Raw genomic sequence first — 18,672 nt, 5'->3', positions numbered from 1 at the left:
TGACTTGATGTGCCCATGCATACTTTTCTGTAGATCGGATCTTTTTCAGTATTGGCTGATTGCTCTTTAGCAAGGTATAGAAGTCACTGCAAGGTGTTTCTCGGAAGTTGTACTGTACAGTCAGAATGCCTTTCATTGTTTCAACACTCAGTTTATTCCTTTCTTTTGTCCATTGACTTTGCATCAGTGAAAAAACTCTTTCTACATTTGCATTGCGAGATGATATAGCAAAGAAGAATTGTGCAATTCTTAGCAATTCTGAGTGACATTCAATGTTCTTTGATTTTCAAAGTATCTGGTCCACTTTTTATGTGTTGGCAGATTACTAAATTCTTCATCACTTGTAATTTTCCACAAACTGCTTCAGGTTACTAACTTGGTCAAAACACTTCATCAACTTCTACCCCCTTATCAATCAAATATTTGACAGCTAAGTTGACAACACCGTACAGGCGTACAAGTGACTTATCAGCTGACAAAAACTGAACGAGATCTCTACGGTTTCCACCTTCCCTCTCTCTCTCTCCCGTCATTACAGTTTCATAGTTTTTCCGTGGAGAAAATGATGGAAGCTGAAATTCCGGACTTTTGAAGTTTTTTAAAAATTCCTTCCGGATGAAGATTTCAAGACCTAAATGACGGACATGTCCGGGAAAATATGGACGTATGGCAACCCTGCTGTATACTGTATACAGAATACATTAAAAAAAACTCTTACTGTACAGGGTACTTCCAAAAAAATAATGCCACTTTTTACTTTGCCCCTGACTGAGCATATCACCACTGAGATATGATCTGACCCACTCACAACAGCACTGATGGACCACAACTAGATTGATCATAAATGAAGCTCAGACCATTTACAGGATATTTGTCATTTTTCTAATTTTTGACAGCTTGAAATAGTAACATGGTATCAAGTACTGTATATTCAAAAACAGTCCCAGAAAAGATCCCACGTTTACAAACCAAGCTAGCATTCCCCGAGTTGTGGTTAACCTACTAGCTAAGCTCAGTATTCTCCAGCTAATCTGCCTACCTGGGAAAGGTCACCTGTTGGGAGTTGTCCAGTGGTCATTTTAGTGTAACCTCTAGACTCAGAGGCTCTAGTCTAACCTGTCCTTCCTGGTAACTGTATTAAGGTTAATGTGAAGGGGACGGATAAAAAAGATAATGTTTGGGAGAGAAAGGACGTTTGATACCGTATACTGTACTGTGGGGATGAGGATTGTTTGTTTCACACTCAGGATGGGATGGAGAAAGGAAACTCACAATGCGCTTTCTGTATATATATTATTGTACAGCGCAGTGCTTAGGAGTGACTAGGTAAGGAGAAACTTACTCAGAGGTCCTGTAGGGCGAGGAGGTTTCTGAGGAAGCTGAGTGGTGAGGAGCTGTGAGAGATGTTGCTGGTCCAGTAGCCGAGTGTAGAATGGTCTCCCTGGCCAGGCATGGCCGTATTTATACAATTTACGAGGATCAGGATTTGGGATGCGTGTAGAGCGAGAGCCAATCACAGAGGAGAATGCCAGAAGTACCCGGCACTCTGATCCTGGCGTTGCTACGTGTGCGTCCGCACTGTGGAGTAGGTCTACCAGCGTCGCTGGCTGTACGCTGATTGGCTGGTAGGCGTGCGGGAGCTCAGTCATCAGTTGGAAGTTGTCGGGGAGAGGAGCCACTACAATACTCCCCATCCCCTCCCGGCGCGGCGGGAGGCTGGATGTTGTCCGGGTTGTGTCCCACACATAACACATACCGGGCAGGTGTACGTACGACTCGGCCGCTACGTGTAACAACTCCGTCTAGTGACACAACACCTGTGGGAGAATTAGGGGGAGAAAGAGGGTTTGGGATAAGAGGAGGTTGTACAAGCAATGGTTGTTGTGCTCCTGTTGCTGCAGGGGCTGTGTCAGGAGGAGGGTCCATAGCAGGAGCAGGTTCTATGACAGGAGGGGGGTCTATGACAGGAGCAGGTTCTATGACAGGAGGAGGGTCTATGATAGGTGCAGGTTCTATGATAGGTGCAGGTTCTGTGACAGGAGGAGGGTCTATGATAGGAGCAGGTTCTATGATAGGAGGAGGGTCTATGGCAGGAGCAGGTTCTATGACAGCAGCAGGGTTCAGGACAGGAACAGGGGGTACCTGAGGGTGAAAAGAGGGTGCCCAGAAATGTCGTGGGCGTGGTGTTGCTGCCGGTGGTAACTGCGGGTAGACTGGTGCAGGCGTAGTTTGTTGGTGGTGCTGCTGGGCTGGGGGCCCGACGGGTAAGGTGGCCGGTTTGACTCGGTCTATGCTGAAGGTGTGATGCCTGCCATTCCGGATAATCGTCAGGAACTTTGCTGAACGGGTAACCACCTGGAAGGGTCCATCGTAGGGGCGTTGTAATGGGTTGCGGTGAGCATCATGCTTGACGAAAACATACTCGGCTGTGAGTAGTGCAGGAGGGATGTGTTCAGGGCGCCGAGGAGGCTGGCGTGGAGCAGTAGCTCTGAATGCAGATACTGCTTGTCGTAGCCTTTGGAGTAAGTCGTGACGAACGGCAGGAGTGGTTTGGTGGGGGTCAGGAAGGAGTGAGAAATCCCCGGGTAGGCGAAGGGGCTCGCCTAGTGTAAGATCTGCTGGGCTACAGTCCATATCCTCCTTGTGTGACACACGGATGCCGAGGAGCACTAAGGGAAGCGCATCAGTCCAGCTGTAAGGGTCGTGCTGTGCCTTGAGTGCGTCCTTCAGCTGCCGGTGAAAACGCTCTACCATGCCGTTGGCTTGAGGGTGGTATGCTGTAGTGCGTTGTCTAGACGTGCCGAGGAACTGTAGGAGGTGCTGCCAGAGTTGTAACTCAAACTGGACTCCTCGGTTAGTGATTACGGTTGCGGGGGGGCCAAAACGGGAAACCCAACCGGACATGAAGGCGTGGACAGTAGTCTCTGCTGTAGCATTGGGCATGGGAATTGCTTCTGTCCACCTGGTGAAACGGTCGATGCAGGTGAAGATGTAGGATGATGGAAGAGGTCCCACGATGTCGAGGTGTACTACTTGAAAACGTCCTTTGGGAATAGGGAAGGTTTGTAAGGGGGTCCGTATGTGACGATGTATTTTGGAGGACTGGCAGGCCAGGCACTGGGCAGCCCATTTCTTAGTATCAGACTTGATGCCGGGCCAGACGACACGTTGCGTGAGGAGGCGCTGGGAAGCCCGCACACCCGGGTGGCTGAGACCATGGATGCGGTCGAAAACAGCGCGGCGGTGGACGTGAGGCACGAACGGTCTAGGCTACCCACAGGATACGTCGCACCACAATTTTATCTTTGTGCCAGGAACAGGGAGTTCTTGGAGTGTGAGGCCTGAGGGGGATGTCTTGTATGCTGCCAGGTCTTCGTCTTTCTCTTGAGCCGCAGCTAGCTGCCCATAATCAATGTGTGGAGATGAGGGAAGAATGTTGGATATACAACGAGAGAGGGCGTCGGCGATCTCGTTGTGGCTGCCTTTAATGTGTTGGACGTTGCTGGAGAACTCCGAGATGTAAGCCAAGTGGCGCAGGACACGAGGTGTATGTGACTGGGAAGCTGAAACGAAAGCGTGGACGAGGGGCTTGTGATCAGTGAAGATGGTGAACTGACGGGCCTCGAGGAAGTGCTGGAAATGTTTGACAGCCAGGTATATGGCCAGGAGTTCTCGATTAAAGGCGCTGTACTTGAGTTGTGGTGGTTGAAGCCGTTGTGAGAAGAAAGCAACGGGCATGAGAATTCCGTTGATCTCCTGCTGTAGGACAGCGCCCACTGCAGTAGAAGAAGCGTCTGTTGTGAGAGTGGTCCGGGCGTTAGGTGCGGGGTGGGCCAGGAGGGTGAGGCGTGTAATGTGCTCTTTGATAGTGGTGAATGCCGTAGCAGCCTCTTGAGTCCACACGAGAGGCTTGTGAGACTTCTTTGGGCGTCCCTTGAGAAGGTCGTGTAGGGGGGCTAGGACGGTGGCAGCTTTGTCAATGAAGCGGTGGTAGTAGTTGACTAAACCCAGGAATTCTCGGAGTTTCTTCGCCGTTTCAGGTTTGGGGAACTCTCTAATCGCAGTTATCTTCTGTGGTAGGGGTTGTATGCCACTGGGCGAGACTCTGTGACCGAGGAAATCGATGGCCGAGGTTCCAAAGACGCACTTAGCAGGATGAACTTTCATGTTGTTGTTCTGCAGGCATTGGAGAAGGAGTTGTAGGTGGTGGCGGTGCTCGGCAGGCGTCGAAGATGCGACGAGGATGTCGTCAATGTAGACGGTTTCAAAATCAAGGTCGTGAAGCATATGGTCCATGTACCTCTGGAAAGTCTGTGCTGCATTGCGTAAGCCAAAACTCATGAAAGTGTACTCGAAGAGTCCAAACGGAGTGGTGATGGCTGTCTTCTGGGTATCTGCAGGTGCTACTGGGATCTGGTGGAAGGCACGCTCCAAGTCGATCTTCGAGAAGATAGTCTTGCCATGAAGTTTGTGGTGAAAGTCCTGGACATGCGGAATAGGGTACCTGTCAGGTTTGGTGACAAGATTCAGGGCTCTGTAGTCGCCACACACCCTCCACTCGCCGGGTGTTTGTTTAGGAACCATGTGAAGAGGCAATGCCCAGGGACTCCTTGAAGGGCGAATGATGCCGTCTTGCAGTAGTTTGTTGAATTCTACTTTGGCTGTGTTCAGGAGCTCAGGGCGCAGGCGGCTTGGGCGTGAAAAGACTGGTGGTCCTTTGATTTCGATGTGGTGGAAAATTCCCGATGTAGGTGGTGGGGGTAGAGAGACTCGGGGTGAGAAAAGCTCCTTGAATTCGTCGAGCAGGGAGGAGAACTCGTTGGAAGGCGCAAGACAGGTGATAGTGTCGGTGTGTCTGGCATTCTCCTCTGTGATTGGCTCTCGCTCTACAGCATCCCAAATCCTGATCCTCGTAAATTGTATAAATACGGCCATGCCTGGACAGGGAGACCATTCTACACTCGGCTACTGGACCAGCAACATCTCTCACAGCTCCTCACCACTCAGCTTCCTCAGAAACCTCCTCGCCCTACAGGACCTCTGAGCAAGTTTCTCCTTACCTAGTCACTCCTAAGCACTGCGCTGTACAATAATATATATACAGAAAGCGCATTGTGAGTTTCTATCCTACCTCATTCCTGAGTGGAGATATCTACATGTACGTACGTTTGTGTGCCCATACAGAGATAATAGACAACTAAAGAGAATTGACAACTGGCCACATACAGTACGCTACAGTACACTGAAGTCGAATTCTGTTTCTGGACTGCGTCGGATAGTTTTTGTTGTCATATTAAATAACACCGGTCTTTTCCAAAAATTTCCAAGAATTTTATGCTGATTTCAACTATGTATTTCTTTTGTCAAGAAAATGAACAGTTAACGAATTATGCCAATTTTTGTGTTGCATTGCACTAGGTTAGGTTAGGTTAGTTCTCCTTTGGTTAGGTTAGATCAGGTTTAGTTGACCTCAACACACGATTTATTTCAATAAATTAAATATTATGTTGTTACTAAGGTTCCCAACAATAAAAACCACAATCTCGTGATAGCAGAAATTCGTCTTTTTTTTCTTATTTACTGCTTGACTGTTAGCGTATTGTTAGTATAAAATTCTACATTTAGTATGTCCATTAAAAAAAAAAAGTCCAAATTTTGAAAAATTTCCAATGATCTAATTAAACTAAAGTGCATTTTCCTTTCTTAGAAATGATTATGTAATATATTTGTGGGTGTTTTAAGTTAAAATTAGTGCGAGTGTGGTATACGAAGGTTGGACTTTCCGGCTTAATTTTTTATCTTATTGAAATTTGTGCCTAATCTGTACCGCCACTATCAAATGTTAATAAATAGACAAATAAGCGAATAAAAAGAAATACAGTAATGTCAACTATTTTTTCCCGTTAAGTGGCCCATTCACAAAAAATATGGAAAAATCTTGAATCCGGGAGAAAAACTAACTGGAAAAATATTAGTTCATAATGTAATAAAGAACGTACCAACTACCCGAATGGCTGGTAAGCTGATAAGTGGTAGGGGAAAAATACTGCCAAGTGTGGTCAAAGGGCAAAGGCATGTTTGGATACCACTACCCTATACCAACAGGTTAGGGGGAGGTTATCTTTAAATTTTATCAACTGCTTCGAGAGTTTAGGCGTACAGTTCGTTAAATGTCATAAAATAATTTTATGAATGTCATAAACACAGCTGATAACACACAGCAAGAACTGTAGAGGGTAAGGAACTTTAATACCCTAAGGCACTTTGTGCCTCCAAAAGTGACATGGCAACCTAAAAATCACTAACTGGCAACTTTTTAAATACTGTACAGTACTTTTACTTTCACCCTCTTCGCCACTGATAACTGATCAGCTAAGCTGTTGCCGCATGGGGCGGTCGGTCACGTCTGTTAAACACCGTTGGCAAGTACTGGGCACGTTATTTATCTAGTGTTAAAGGTCTTACTATCTATAAACAATACTGTGATACGTTACGTTTATCATTTTATTGTTATCTTACCAGCGCGTCCTCCACATTACGTTACATAATTGTACCCAGAGATTTAATCGGCTCAAGTCTTTTCAAGCTTTGTGATTGGCCAAAAGCGATGAACTATTTTATTACAACCTCATCGATGGGATGAAACGATTGAAATGAGGAGAGGGGGTATCCGAGGCCCCCAGGGGCTCACTCCTCTGGGTGTTAATATTTGGGGTATAAGTCCCATCTTCACTCACTCCGGAAAACACGAAGTTCCTAAGCGCTTTCGTGTAATTCACATGTTCAGGGGTGAGTACAGACTAAAGAGAAGTACTAAACAAGGTGTATATATACAGAGGAGGGTGAGACCAGGTCCACAATGGTCAGGTATTGTGGACCTGGTCTCACCCTCCTCTGTATATATACACCTTGTTTAGTACTTCTCTTTAGTCTGTACTCACCCCTGAACATGTGAATTACACGAAAGCGCTTGGGAACTTCGTGTTTTCTTCTTTCCTTGTGGGTGGCTATCAGCATATACCTAGATCACGCGCACCTACAGTGATTTACTTGCATATATATATATATATATATATATATATATATATATATATATATATATATATATATATATATATATATATATATATATATATATATATATATAGCCTATATAAAAAGAAGAGGAAAATACTCTTAGAAACAAGAGAAATTTCACCATACTCAGGTTATATTTATAGTTCACCAATCCTCTTGTGAAAAAGCATACAGTAGTTCGGTAGTGTTGGTGAGAATATATAGCTTTATATTTTCACTATTTAAATCAAATATGTACGAGCATCTCACGATGAATATGGAAAATATGTATGAAATGTATGAAAGTGCGTTCAATGAGCCAATACGATGAAGAGGTACAGTCACTGAAAAAAGTCCTGTCAGTCCTCCGACCTGAGAATCTTGAACCTGCGAATCCGTGACATCACCGCGAATCCGTGACGTTGTAGTGGATTCCTCCCCTACAAACGCTGTTTGTCGCTGAGTAGCCGACCCCGCGAATTCCCCAGTTTATGCCTCGTGGTCTAGGTCAACCAGCGCTGCCTTACATGACGGAGGTCAACTATTAAGCCACACCTATCTCTGCTATATAAGACCTGACCTCGTGGTGACCTACCTCTTCTTCTAGCTACAGCCAGTCATCAAGTAACACCTCCTCCGCTCCTGCCTGGCGGCCCTCGCTCCAGCCGGCGAGCATGGCGACCCACAAGCTGGTCCTCCTCTGAGCATCCTCACCAACCAGCTCTCTCTACTCAACGCTTGTAACCACGCTGCCACTTCCCAGCACCAAGCTGCACTGTACATCCAATACAATATGTATACAGAGAGCACATTGTGAGTTTCCTTTCTCCATCGCATCCTGAGTGCGAACCAAATATCACGTATCCCACAACATCACCACGACCCCTGAACCTGTGCCTCGGATTCACAGGTTCATGATTCTCAGGTCGGAGGACTGACGGGTCTTTTTTCCCGTGACTGTCAATAGCACTGTGTTGTGATTCAGTGATTACATTACTCACCTCCTGATCTAAATAAAGGTCGGTGATTTCATTTCGGGACAGCCGTTCAATCAAACGTGGAGTATCCCAAGGTCACCTAGCTGCGTAAAACGTTTGTACTCGCAGTCTGCCGCTGCACTCGATACATTTTATACCAGGATCCATATTCTCAAATATTTGCAAGTTATTTTTTGCACTAAACTGTGAGAAGAGATTGTATCTATATGCAGTACTTATAGTGAAGTCTCCGTAACTTTCAAATCAATTTAGCGGTCAACTTTGTGTCGGAATTAAGTGACCAGGTAAATGTAGATTTGATTGCTGGGAGGGAAACACAGTGTTGAGCTAACTTTCTATATTTCTCTAACGCTTCGGAGTTCTGTGTAGCCCGAAACGTTAGAGAAATAAAGAAAGTTAGCTCAACACCGTTTCCCTCCCACCCATCAAATCCACTTGTCATGGATCGATCACAGATGTATGTATATTTGTATCTGTACTTACGGAAAAATACACCAGGATTATATGACATACTGTAATTTCCTTTAATAAATGACCCTGGGAGAGATCAACCGAGTGTCACGTCACTGTCAGATCTCTTCACCTACCTGTAGGGGTGTAAAACAAAAACAAAAAAATATGTATTTGTGTTGATTTTTTTCTGAACAGACCAGAAACTGTATTAGGAACCTCAGTGACTTACCTTGTTAGACTGTACAAATCGTCTTGGGTTTCTTCTTTAAGCGGAGGGAAAACATGAATTTCAACCTCGTGACAAGGCATGCCTGCTTTTATCGACTATGCTTGTTTCGCAGAAGTTCTCGGCGGAATTATAGTTTCTGGTCAAACAACTTGTAATTTTTAAAGCCAAGTAAACCACGCGCGTTGTTATGTTATTCACGAGCAATGTTTTAACTCACCAGGACAATACTGTTTAACATAACATCCAAGATAAGTTACAGTGTGCCGGTGAGTTTCTGAACTAAAAACATTTGCACGGGGAGCGCGGCTTTTATTCCCTCACTTCCCGTTCCCACGTCTCACAAACATCCTCACGTTGTGATTGGGTGCTCTCTCAAGGGGGCGGGGCTATCATGGAGGTTACGCTTATCCATTGGTTCATGGCATTGACCACCCAATAAACACACGGGACTGAGATACAATATTGCAAAAATACCTATGGTTAGTCATCAGAGTGAACGGCAATAATGATAATAATAGGAATAAAATTTACATTATATTTTTAAACAATTTACCGTTCCCTGTCCCCATCTCCCTCACCTTTCCCTCGCCCTGTCTCTTAACCCTCCTCATCCCCATGTCTCATTTCCTCTCCCCCTTCCCTCACCCTCTTACTACAGCTTATCACTCAGAGGTGGTGTTATTTGTGTATATATACACACTCTCTTGACGACTGGTTGGGTCAGGTGGGGAGTTGTCTGATACTGGGGCTGACTGGTGATAAAACGTACCTAATGTTATGGTGAGTGTGTGTGATCGGGGGTGGGGGAGGAACTGGACATGAGAATCTTGTGGTCTGGGAAAATTATTGTTTCTAAGTCAGGAAAGACATTCATAGAGTACACAGTAAAAAATAAAAAAGTTATGCCTCCCAAAAGTTACGAAGGAGGAGGACAACAACAACTGCTGGCTGGCGTCTTTTTGGGACTTGACTTTTGACCTTACGATGATAAAAACACAGTACAGTACGCACACCCTCCACTCACACTACACGACCCTCCGCCCCCCTCACCCACACTACACTACCCTCCCTCACCCACACTACACCCCCCCCACCCACACTACACTACCCTCCCTCACCCACACTACACTACCCTCCCTCATCCACACTACACTACCCTCCCTCACCCACACTACACTACCCTCCGCCCCTCACCCACACTACACTACCCTCCACCCCCTCACCCACTACCCTCCCTCACCCACACTACACTACCCTCCCTCACCCACACTACACTACCCTCCCTCACCCACACTACACTACCCTCCCTCACCCACTACCCCCTCCCACCCTCACACCCTCCCCCCCCTCACCCACACTACACTACCCTCCGCCCCCTCACCCCACACTACACTACCCTCCGCCCCCTCACCCACACTACACTACCCTCCGCCCCCCCTCACCCACACTACACTACCCTCCGCCCCCCTCACCCACACTGCACTACCCTCCACCACGTCCTCACCCACACTACCAAAAGATCCAAAGATGAAGGAACAAGCTATAATAAATCACTCACATTTCCTTCCTGATAATTGGGGCATCTCCCCTTGTTCGTGTGTGAGTGTAAGTTGATAGGCGTCCCCTCCCCCAAAAAAATATATATATATTTCAAGTCAAGGTGCGTGGAGGTGCTAGATCAGACACTTAACTCGGTTTGTTTTTACTTTAGACGTTAAGAACATATATCTTTCTATCTTTGTGGGAGTATGGTCGTTAAAGCCTAACCTCTAAAACTGCATCAGTGAGACAGAACGAAGTCTTTTATTACACAGTTAAACTCCCCCACACCCTCCCCGTGGAAATAAGCATTCAATAGCTTTCTCGGGCTATGAACTCACTATTTACCACGGTCTATATACCCACACTGTATATGTATAATTGTATATACCTGTATACGCACACTGTATATGTATGTGCGCTCACACTTTGTATATAGATACCTGAACCATTTTGAACTACAAGGAGGATTCTAGTGCATAGATATCAGTCTATCTATATACTGTATTAGTTAACCTGACCTACCCATCACCACTCTGACACGATCACCGCAACCTATATATAGGCCTATAATCGACTACCAAACCCTCAGATATAACTATAAGAGAGATGCACTTTATACCACCATATAATTATTTCAGTTTTAACGGCGAGGGCAAGACAGCGTGAGTTCAGCTAATCGTACAAAGCGTTTATATATACCTCGATCCTTTTACATCCTTATTTGTTTTTTATCTTATATGAATCATTACCTGGAACATTGTACGTAGCCGTGACTGAGGTCTCGTTTTACGCTCCTGGTTTTCCTGTACGGTATTATAATATTTAAACACACTTCCTGGTTGATAATTCATGTGAGCAGCGAACGTGACAGAAACCAAGGAACAACGAATTAAAGTTGACGTTTTTAAAACTACTGAAATACTGAGAATACTATTATAATAAAGTGACACAAATTGCCAGTTATATGATTTAGATATAAACTTATGTATAAAATACAATCGGTAGTACTGTATACGGTAAGTAACGTATATAAGGGCTAATACAATAAATACAGTAACCAACGTACACAGTATATAAGGTAACTAATGTAACATTAAAATATCCTGAAAGTTGTGCATTATGTAATATACAACCTAACTGAACCTCACCTAACCTAACCTAACCTTACCCAATGAAAGCCCTTGGCGGGGAAGAACTCGAATTATCTTAGTAAATTAAATCTTTCCTTAAACCGATATGTTAAAATAAATGTAACTGGCACACTGGTTCACGTAAGCTATAACACTAAGAAAGTACTCAGAATAGCGTTGAAAATGTACTCCAAATTGACCGTAACTTGACGCATTCTCTTATCGCCAGTTACGGAAAAAAAATAATAAATGGATTTTTGAGATACTGAGCCAGATGTAAGCGTGTATAGATAGTGACGAAGTTCCGCGAGGTCTGGCCCAGGCTACGTCATAGGTCCCAAGTTTTAACGAATCCAGGAAAAGAAGTCACAAGAAAAGTCAGAAAAAAAGGCATGGAAAAAAATTAACCAAACCTAACTTAACCTACGTGCAATGCCATCATATATATATATATATATATATATATATATATATATATATATATATATATATATATATATATATATATATATATATATATATATATATATATATATATATATATAAATATATATATAGTGTTGTCAATGTGTACAAGTCATGTGACTTTTTTCCTGTAACTTTATCTCCGTTCACCGTTTTAACAACCAAATACTGGTCTATTTTGCACTACAGAAGCACAAAAGTTGACGTAATGCCCCACCCCACCCTCCCCTCCCACCCGCGCTTTTTTAGGGAAAATGACAATTAATTAAACAAATTCTAAGGTCTATTTAAACTTAATTTTACTGGTATAAATCCTGTACACACGAGGAAACAATTTGTATTATATTATGTACACCATATAATATATACACCATGTTCTCGCGAAACATTAAATTTCTTTTAACGTAGTGTACATTACAGGCTGGGGCTCTGACCTTGAGTTTTAATTTCCTGTCCTCTGTGTATTAGTATTATTATTATTTATTTGTATTTATTTTTTATTTTATACGGGGATTAGACCACCCGGGCACAGGTCACTGTCCCACATCTACTTAGTGACCAGCAGTGTGTATATGGGAGCAGCGGTCGTTGCATTTTTAAGTAAAGATTTGCTAAGATCAAACTTGAAGGATGGGGCTTTGTTGAAGTAGTTTGTTTTTCATGCAACAATTGAAGGTAAGGTGGTTTTGTTGGATAAAACTCTAGTTGTAGCTTTTTTCTGCAGTGGAAAAGATATGCTCGTCTTCATGATTACTGTGTAGCAATACTAATACTCTGTTACCCAAAACACTGCTTGAGGTAACAGACGCCTTCACATCGTCGATTCGAGTCCATAAATGACCAATTATTTCAACAATGGTAAGCTGAGTAAGTGATAAAGTGGAAACTCATTACAGTATACAATTGATCCTTTTGTCACCCAAAATACTTATTAATGTTGGGAATTTCTCAACAAAGTACTGTATTCCAAATATTCAAAATTATGCTCGATAAAGTTCAAGACCTCAGCATGCTTCAGCAGGGTCTCTGTTAATGACAAATGTTTAATGGCATAAACTGTTACTATTGTAGCTAGTAGGAAAGTTTGGCAGTTTTGTTTCTTTTACAGATAAATAAGGTTATCTAACGTGACCTAATCTTACTTTACGTAAACTAACTTGGCATTACGTAACCTAACCCAATGCGACCCAACTTGTCTTGCCTAACATCTTCTGACTTAACGCGACTTTGAGATTATTTATCATGAACCTAACCAGATCTACACAACCTTACGTAACACTGTCTTGTGGTGGTGAGAATGGTGGTGTTAGTGGTATTGGTGATGGTGGTAGTAGTGGTAGTATGTACTTTGGTAATAGTTCAGTTCGGTATGACATCACATTTGGTTTAAAACTTACACAACTGTCGATTAAAGGAAGTTGTATATTATGTAAGTTGTAATTTGACCCCAGAATGTGATCTTGACATACTGAAATCAATCTGGCACTCGACACGTCATCTGTTGGTCATACTGTACAGTGCGTCGATGCTCCATGATGACAGCCTTGGTAGTTAAAAAAGTAGGTAGCGGACATAACTGTGTATAGTTTATGAGCATGGTGCTGTTTTGACCCTTAATTATGACCTTGATACGTAATACATTGTCTGATTGGTTAGCCATATTGTGTTGTATAATGACTTTTAAGAGTATGTAGTTGCTACTTACCGATAATTTAAACTTATTTCGGATTTCGAAAAAAAATTCTATTATGCAAATAAACATAATGGAAACAAGTGTACAGCATCACTACTAACCTACCTTGTCTTGAACCAATTTAGGGTGTTTGGTTATGTTAATATACCGAGGGATGTCTTAAATTACATAATTTCACATTGAGTGTTTACCCATAAATGCACTTGTCGTGCATGAGAGTCCAACCGTTTTACAGTTTATTCGGAAGATTATTCCTAAAACACATGACAAAGACATTTTCATTGGTTAAAACGCTCTGGATGGGAGACAAGTAAACCTTTGTGTGTTAAGGATTACACCAGACTCAGCTGTAACCTTGAAAGGTGACGCCTCACTTTGGTACACCACACTTCGTCTAGTCCGGGCTGCATCAGCGTTCACAACAGCGGAGAATTTGCCAAGAATTCCCGAAAGGGTAAAATCTGCGACGAAAATGTCTGAAAAACTTAAGAAAAGGTGTCCTTTACTCTCTTTCAACAAAGATGTAGACAAGAGGTGTGTCTGTGTTATGACCCTGTGACTTACACCCTGGGCTGACTTACCTAGTAACACCAGGGAACACTTACAAGTCAACCCAGGTTTTTTGTTGCGTGGGCCTGACGTCACATACTGTGTCACAGAGTCTGTAATACAGACACGACAGATAGGTATGGTGTACCCCCACCCCTCGGTCTGGATATTTGTGAGTCAGTCGAGTTTTTACGAAAGCTGTTGGCACTACTACTGGTACGCTACTCATTTACGTTGTTGTTGACAACTTGAGATCCTGCACACTGTTTGAATTAATCTATTACGTAACATTCTATTTTCCGTTCCCTGTTCCGTGAACGATCCCTTATGGTGCAGCCATGTTTACTTCCCGGCTATCGTATGAATACTATGTTTACAATGGTATCGGCAGAGTACGAACGAATCATGCCAGCACACCATGTAACGACATAGCAACGGATGGGTTCGCTGCTGTTTTATCAATTTTAACTATAAATGATAATTGAGGTTACCTGATGGTTTGAAAGCGATAAATTTGACTCAGTGATTCAATATGTAAGGGACCGTTAGCATAGAAAGCGTACGATCTTGGGATTATACAGTTAAGCATAAATATTGTGTAACGTGTGTAAGAGATGTCGACAGAACAACAATGACTGCACAAGGCTCATGTCTAATAACTTCAAAGCCTACCAGTGTTTGTCTTGTCTCACCTGAATACTGCCAAGTGTTGATTCTGCCATCAAACAAACTTTTTTTTCTCACTTAAAACTACAACAAAATAATAATGAATCACCTGAAGTTTAGCCCCTCAACTGTCACCTGATGATTAAACACTTGAAAGCTCCTTGTGACTGGGTTAGGTTAGGTTAGGTTAGGTTAGCGAGATTAATCTAAAGATGAAATAAGCTAGGGGTACTAATCTGCAGGTGGTCTATAATGATTAGTTTATTGGAGGTCCGATAGGCCAAAAGGAGTCACAGAATAGGGACGGGGGGCAGGAAATCCGAAAAAAGCACACTTGCTGTACAGTGTTGATGCTTCATGATAACATCTTCTCTAAGTTGCAGAGCGTTTATGTCCAATGTTGATCTCTGACTGTGGTCTTGACTTTGAAGTTAGAACAAATATTAGCATTTAGAAAACTGGATTCGGCTATTGTGTAGTGTAGTGGAAGGGGGGCAGCTGACTGTGTTTAAATGAACCAACAGTAAACAGTTGACTGGTATCTGTTTGTTCCTGAGTATACCAACAACCCACACAAGTGACCACCATGCCAGATAAAGGTCACACCCTCCAGCTAAAGTCAGAGGTTGAGATACCCGACTCTCCCTTGCCCCCAACGGTCACACACATCTCGCTGAGGAGGAGGAGGAAGTGTGAAACGAAGAGGCGAGTTTTTGCTGCCTCTCAGTTCACGGACAAACACATGTTGACGATGGCGAAAAGAAACATGAATCGTGATCTAACTGCACAAGTAAACCTTCCTTTGCCCTCTAAAATAATTGCAAGAACCTTAATAATGCTATGACGTGGTATATATATATATATATGTCAACTTTAATTCGAATACCTCGGCCACCTTTATCAGTTACACAGCGGCGTTATCATCACTTGAACACCTGCACTAATACAACAAGTTTATAGATGTAGCCTACAATACTACGAAATTAAAATAACAGCCAAGTTACCAATCTTGGCTCACCTGAAGATTAACCTGACATATCCTAAGCTAACCTGTCCTGACCTCCTCTGGGTAGCAATAGGGTGGTTAATCTTAACGTGAAATAAGCTGGGGCCTTAAGCCTTCATGTTAATAATTAATTATACCCATATAAAGGTACGGTACATATAAGAAGACGTAGAAGCTGGAGAAGAATATATTCGGGATAACAACACTAGATTAGGCATCCCAGTGTATGGCATCACAAAAATTGTGACCAAGTCCCAGGTTGCTGAGCTGACTTTCTGCCTCATTTACACACAGTTGCAGGGTCTCAATTGTTTCTCTTTATTTGACAACACTACATACATATATTGTTTCTCACTTTTGATCTTTTTTTAATGTTTGTATTTATTTATGGCCCTTTAATATTATTATTATTATTATTGTTATTATACAGTACTGTATTATATTATATTTTTATAAACTTTTATTAATTATTATTATTATTGTTATAATTATTATTATATTTTCGCCCCCAGTCCCCGCTGTGGGTCATTGACCTGTGCCCTGGTGGGCTAATCCTGTAAAAAAAAACCTAGGGGGTTAAGTTGGGCTATACAGTAGGTTAGGTAAGGTTAGATTAGGTGGGCTTAGGTTAGGTTAGCATCAGGGTGCCTAATCTACAGATGATCCCAATAATGTATGTAGGTAAACTGGGTCACATTACTTTCTACGCAGTGGCTATTCAGGCGTGCACCCATAAGCCGTCACCGATTGAATAGCCTGGTAGTTTTTCGCAGCCCGGACGGCTACAAAGACAGCCAGGCCATTCAGTTGTAAGCCCATAAAAATATTAACAACAGTATATATGTAACTAGACCCTTGTAGCCCTGAATTAGCGGAACCTGCCCTCAGAAGTTTTACGATACAAATCGTTAAAAAAAATTATAATTGTGTTTATATTTGTGAAGGTACGTGTGTTATTTAATACATTTATTTGTTGTGGCACCAGATAGTTCACGTATTCTTTAATTGATATAGATAGCTTAGACTTAGAGCCTCCTCACAAAGCTGCATGGTCAGCGTGGCGCCATCGCCACGCTGACCAGCGTCTGTACTAGACAAGACATAAACACAAATTATCAGAATGAAATGTGTTTGTTAGCTTGTTTCAGTGGAATTTATTTTTACATACTACAGTATATAGCAGCGAGACATGGGTCACATACAGGCAGTGCCGGATTTAGACCTGTGGAGGCCCATGGGCAGCCTCTTTGTGGAGGTCCCCCTCATTATAACTATCCAAGAGGGTGGGGTGGCGGGTGAAGCGAGCCTAAACATATGGGAGTTTCGGGGAGCGCTGTAAGCCCCCCGGGAAAATTTTGAAATTTGAACACTACTTTGGAGAATTTTGAAGCCATATGCAGTTATATTGAGGAAATTAGAACATTGAGAAATTTTTAATTAACTGTATATTTATTGATAGTGCACAAATTCCCAACACACACACACAAAAGTGAGACATGACTGGAGTCATTCATGTAGTTTCAAGTCGGTTCATAGGAAAACCAGGTATTCATGAATTTCAAGGAGTAGCTAGCCTAATTTCTACCACGCTTCTTGCTGAATATAGTTTTACGTGATGGAATAGATAAACATGAATTTTAAAGAATGAAAATAAAAATAATCCAAATGAATAAACAAATAAATAAAATATTGTAACATGTGGAGGCCCCCAAATTGTGGAGGCCCCTGGGCAGCTGCCCACTTTGCCCACTCCTGAATCCGGCCCTGCATACTGGAGGCACCTCAAGGCACTTAAAAACTTTCACCAACGTAGTCTACGTTCCATCCTCCGAGTTCGCTGGGAAGACAAGAGAACAAATGCCAGCATTCTTGCTGACACCAAATGTAGGAGCATCGAGGCTACCTTTATCCATGAACAACCACATTGGACTGGCCATGTTACCCGCATGGACGACAGTAGATTGCCAAAGCAGCGACTTTACAGTCACCTAACGAATAGTAAACGTAACGCTGGCGGGCAACTGAAATGGTATAAGGATAGTCTTAAGACAAACCTGAAAAAAGTGCCAAATCGACCCCCTCACTTGGGAGACGATTACTCCACACCGTAACGCTTGGAGGAGCACCACACGAGAAGGTATCAATACTTTCGAATTAGCCCGACTGCAAACCAAGACAGACAAGCGCCAATGCCGGAATGACGCTGCCGCCGCCCCTCCCGCACTAGATGTAGCCCTCCACATGTGCAACATCTGTGAACGACGCACTTCTTGGTCAACTCACTACGACTTTCCCTGATTCCACTTCTTAATGATTCCTACGATAATTTGTCTCTCTTAATAAAGGTAAGAGAGAATGTATGGAATTACGACATAGTAGATACAATTTTGACGATATTTTGGCCGCCATGTTTGTCAGAGAGGTTTGTTTACTAGCCCCCAAAATTCACACACGAAGCTCTTGGCAATTAAGGAGAGTATTTTAGGGGTGAAATTTGTAAAAAAAAAAAAATGATCAGTTGATGCGGACTACTACTACTACTACCATTCAATTTTTTTTTTACATCTTCCCGTAGTATTGCGGAGTCCATGTCAGATTTAATTACACGCCCTATTTTAGCGCCATCAGTTTAAATTTACTTATGTTGCTGTCTACGCATGTCGTTTATGTATATAATAAATGAAAATGATCCAAGTACTGAGCCTTGGGGTACTCCAGTAGTGACGTTACCCCGTTAATGCTCACTCGCTGTTTCCTGTCCTGTAAGCACGCCCTAATCCATTTAGAACAGGGGTTCTTAACCTAGGGTCCATGGACCCCAAGGGATCCATGGATGGGCTTCAGGGGGTCCGTGAAAGTCAGATAAAAATTTTACATTTATATTC

At 43.0% G+C, this 18,672-nt stretch overlaps 1 protein-coding gene across 4 annotated transcripts in view; it reads right to left on the bottom strand.

Annotated features, from left to right (window-relative positions):
* LOC121874874 (uridine phosphorylase 1-like) overlaps positions 1-18,672 on the bottom strand; it is a 67,555-nt gene that overhangs the window by 26,424 nt on the left and 22,459 nt on the right. For 2 of the 4 annotated variants that reach the window (XM_042379192.1, XM_042379189.1), the window contains exon 1: positions 8,737-9,032. The exons of the other annotated variants lie outside the window; for them this stretch is intronic. In XM_042379192.1, coding sequence (XP_042235126.1) covers positions 8,737-8,816 — 80 coding nt within the window. In that variant the 5' untranslated portion in view covers positions 8,817-9,032. Of the gene's footprint in view, positions 1-8,736; positions 9,033-18,672 lie in introns of those variants that run through there. 4 annotated transcript variants of the gene reach the window in all.

Source organism: Homarus americanus, unplaced genomic scaffold (genome assembly GCF_018991925.1).
Source record: "Homarus americanus isolate GMGI-L3 unplaced genomic scaffold, GMGI_Hamer_2.0 scaffold56009, whole genome shotgun sequence".
Taxonomy (NCBI): domain Eukaryota; kingdom Metazoa; phylum Arthropoda; class Malacostraca; order Decapoda; family Nephropidae; genus Homarus; species Homarus americanus.
Note: the sequence above shows the minus strand (reverse complement) of the source record. Positions and strands in the feature narration are given on the sequence as shown.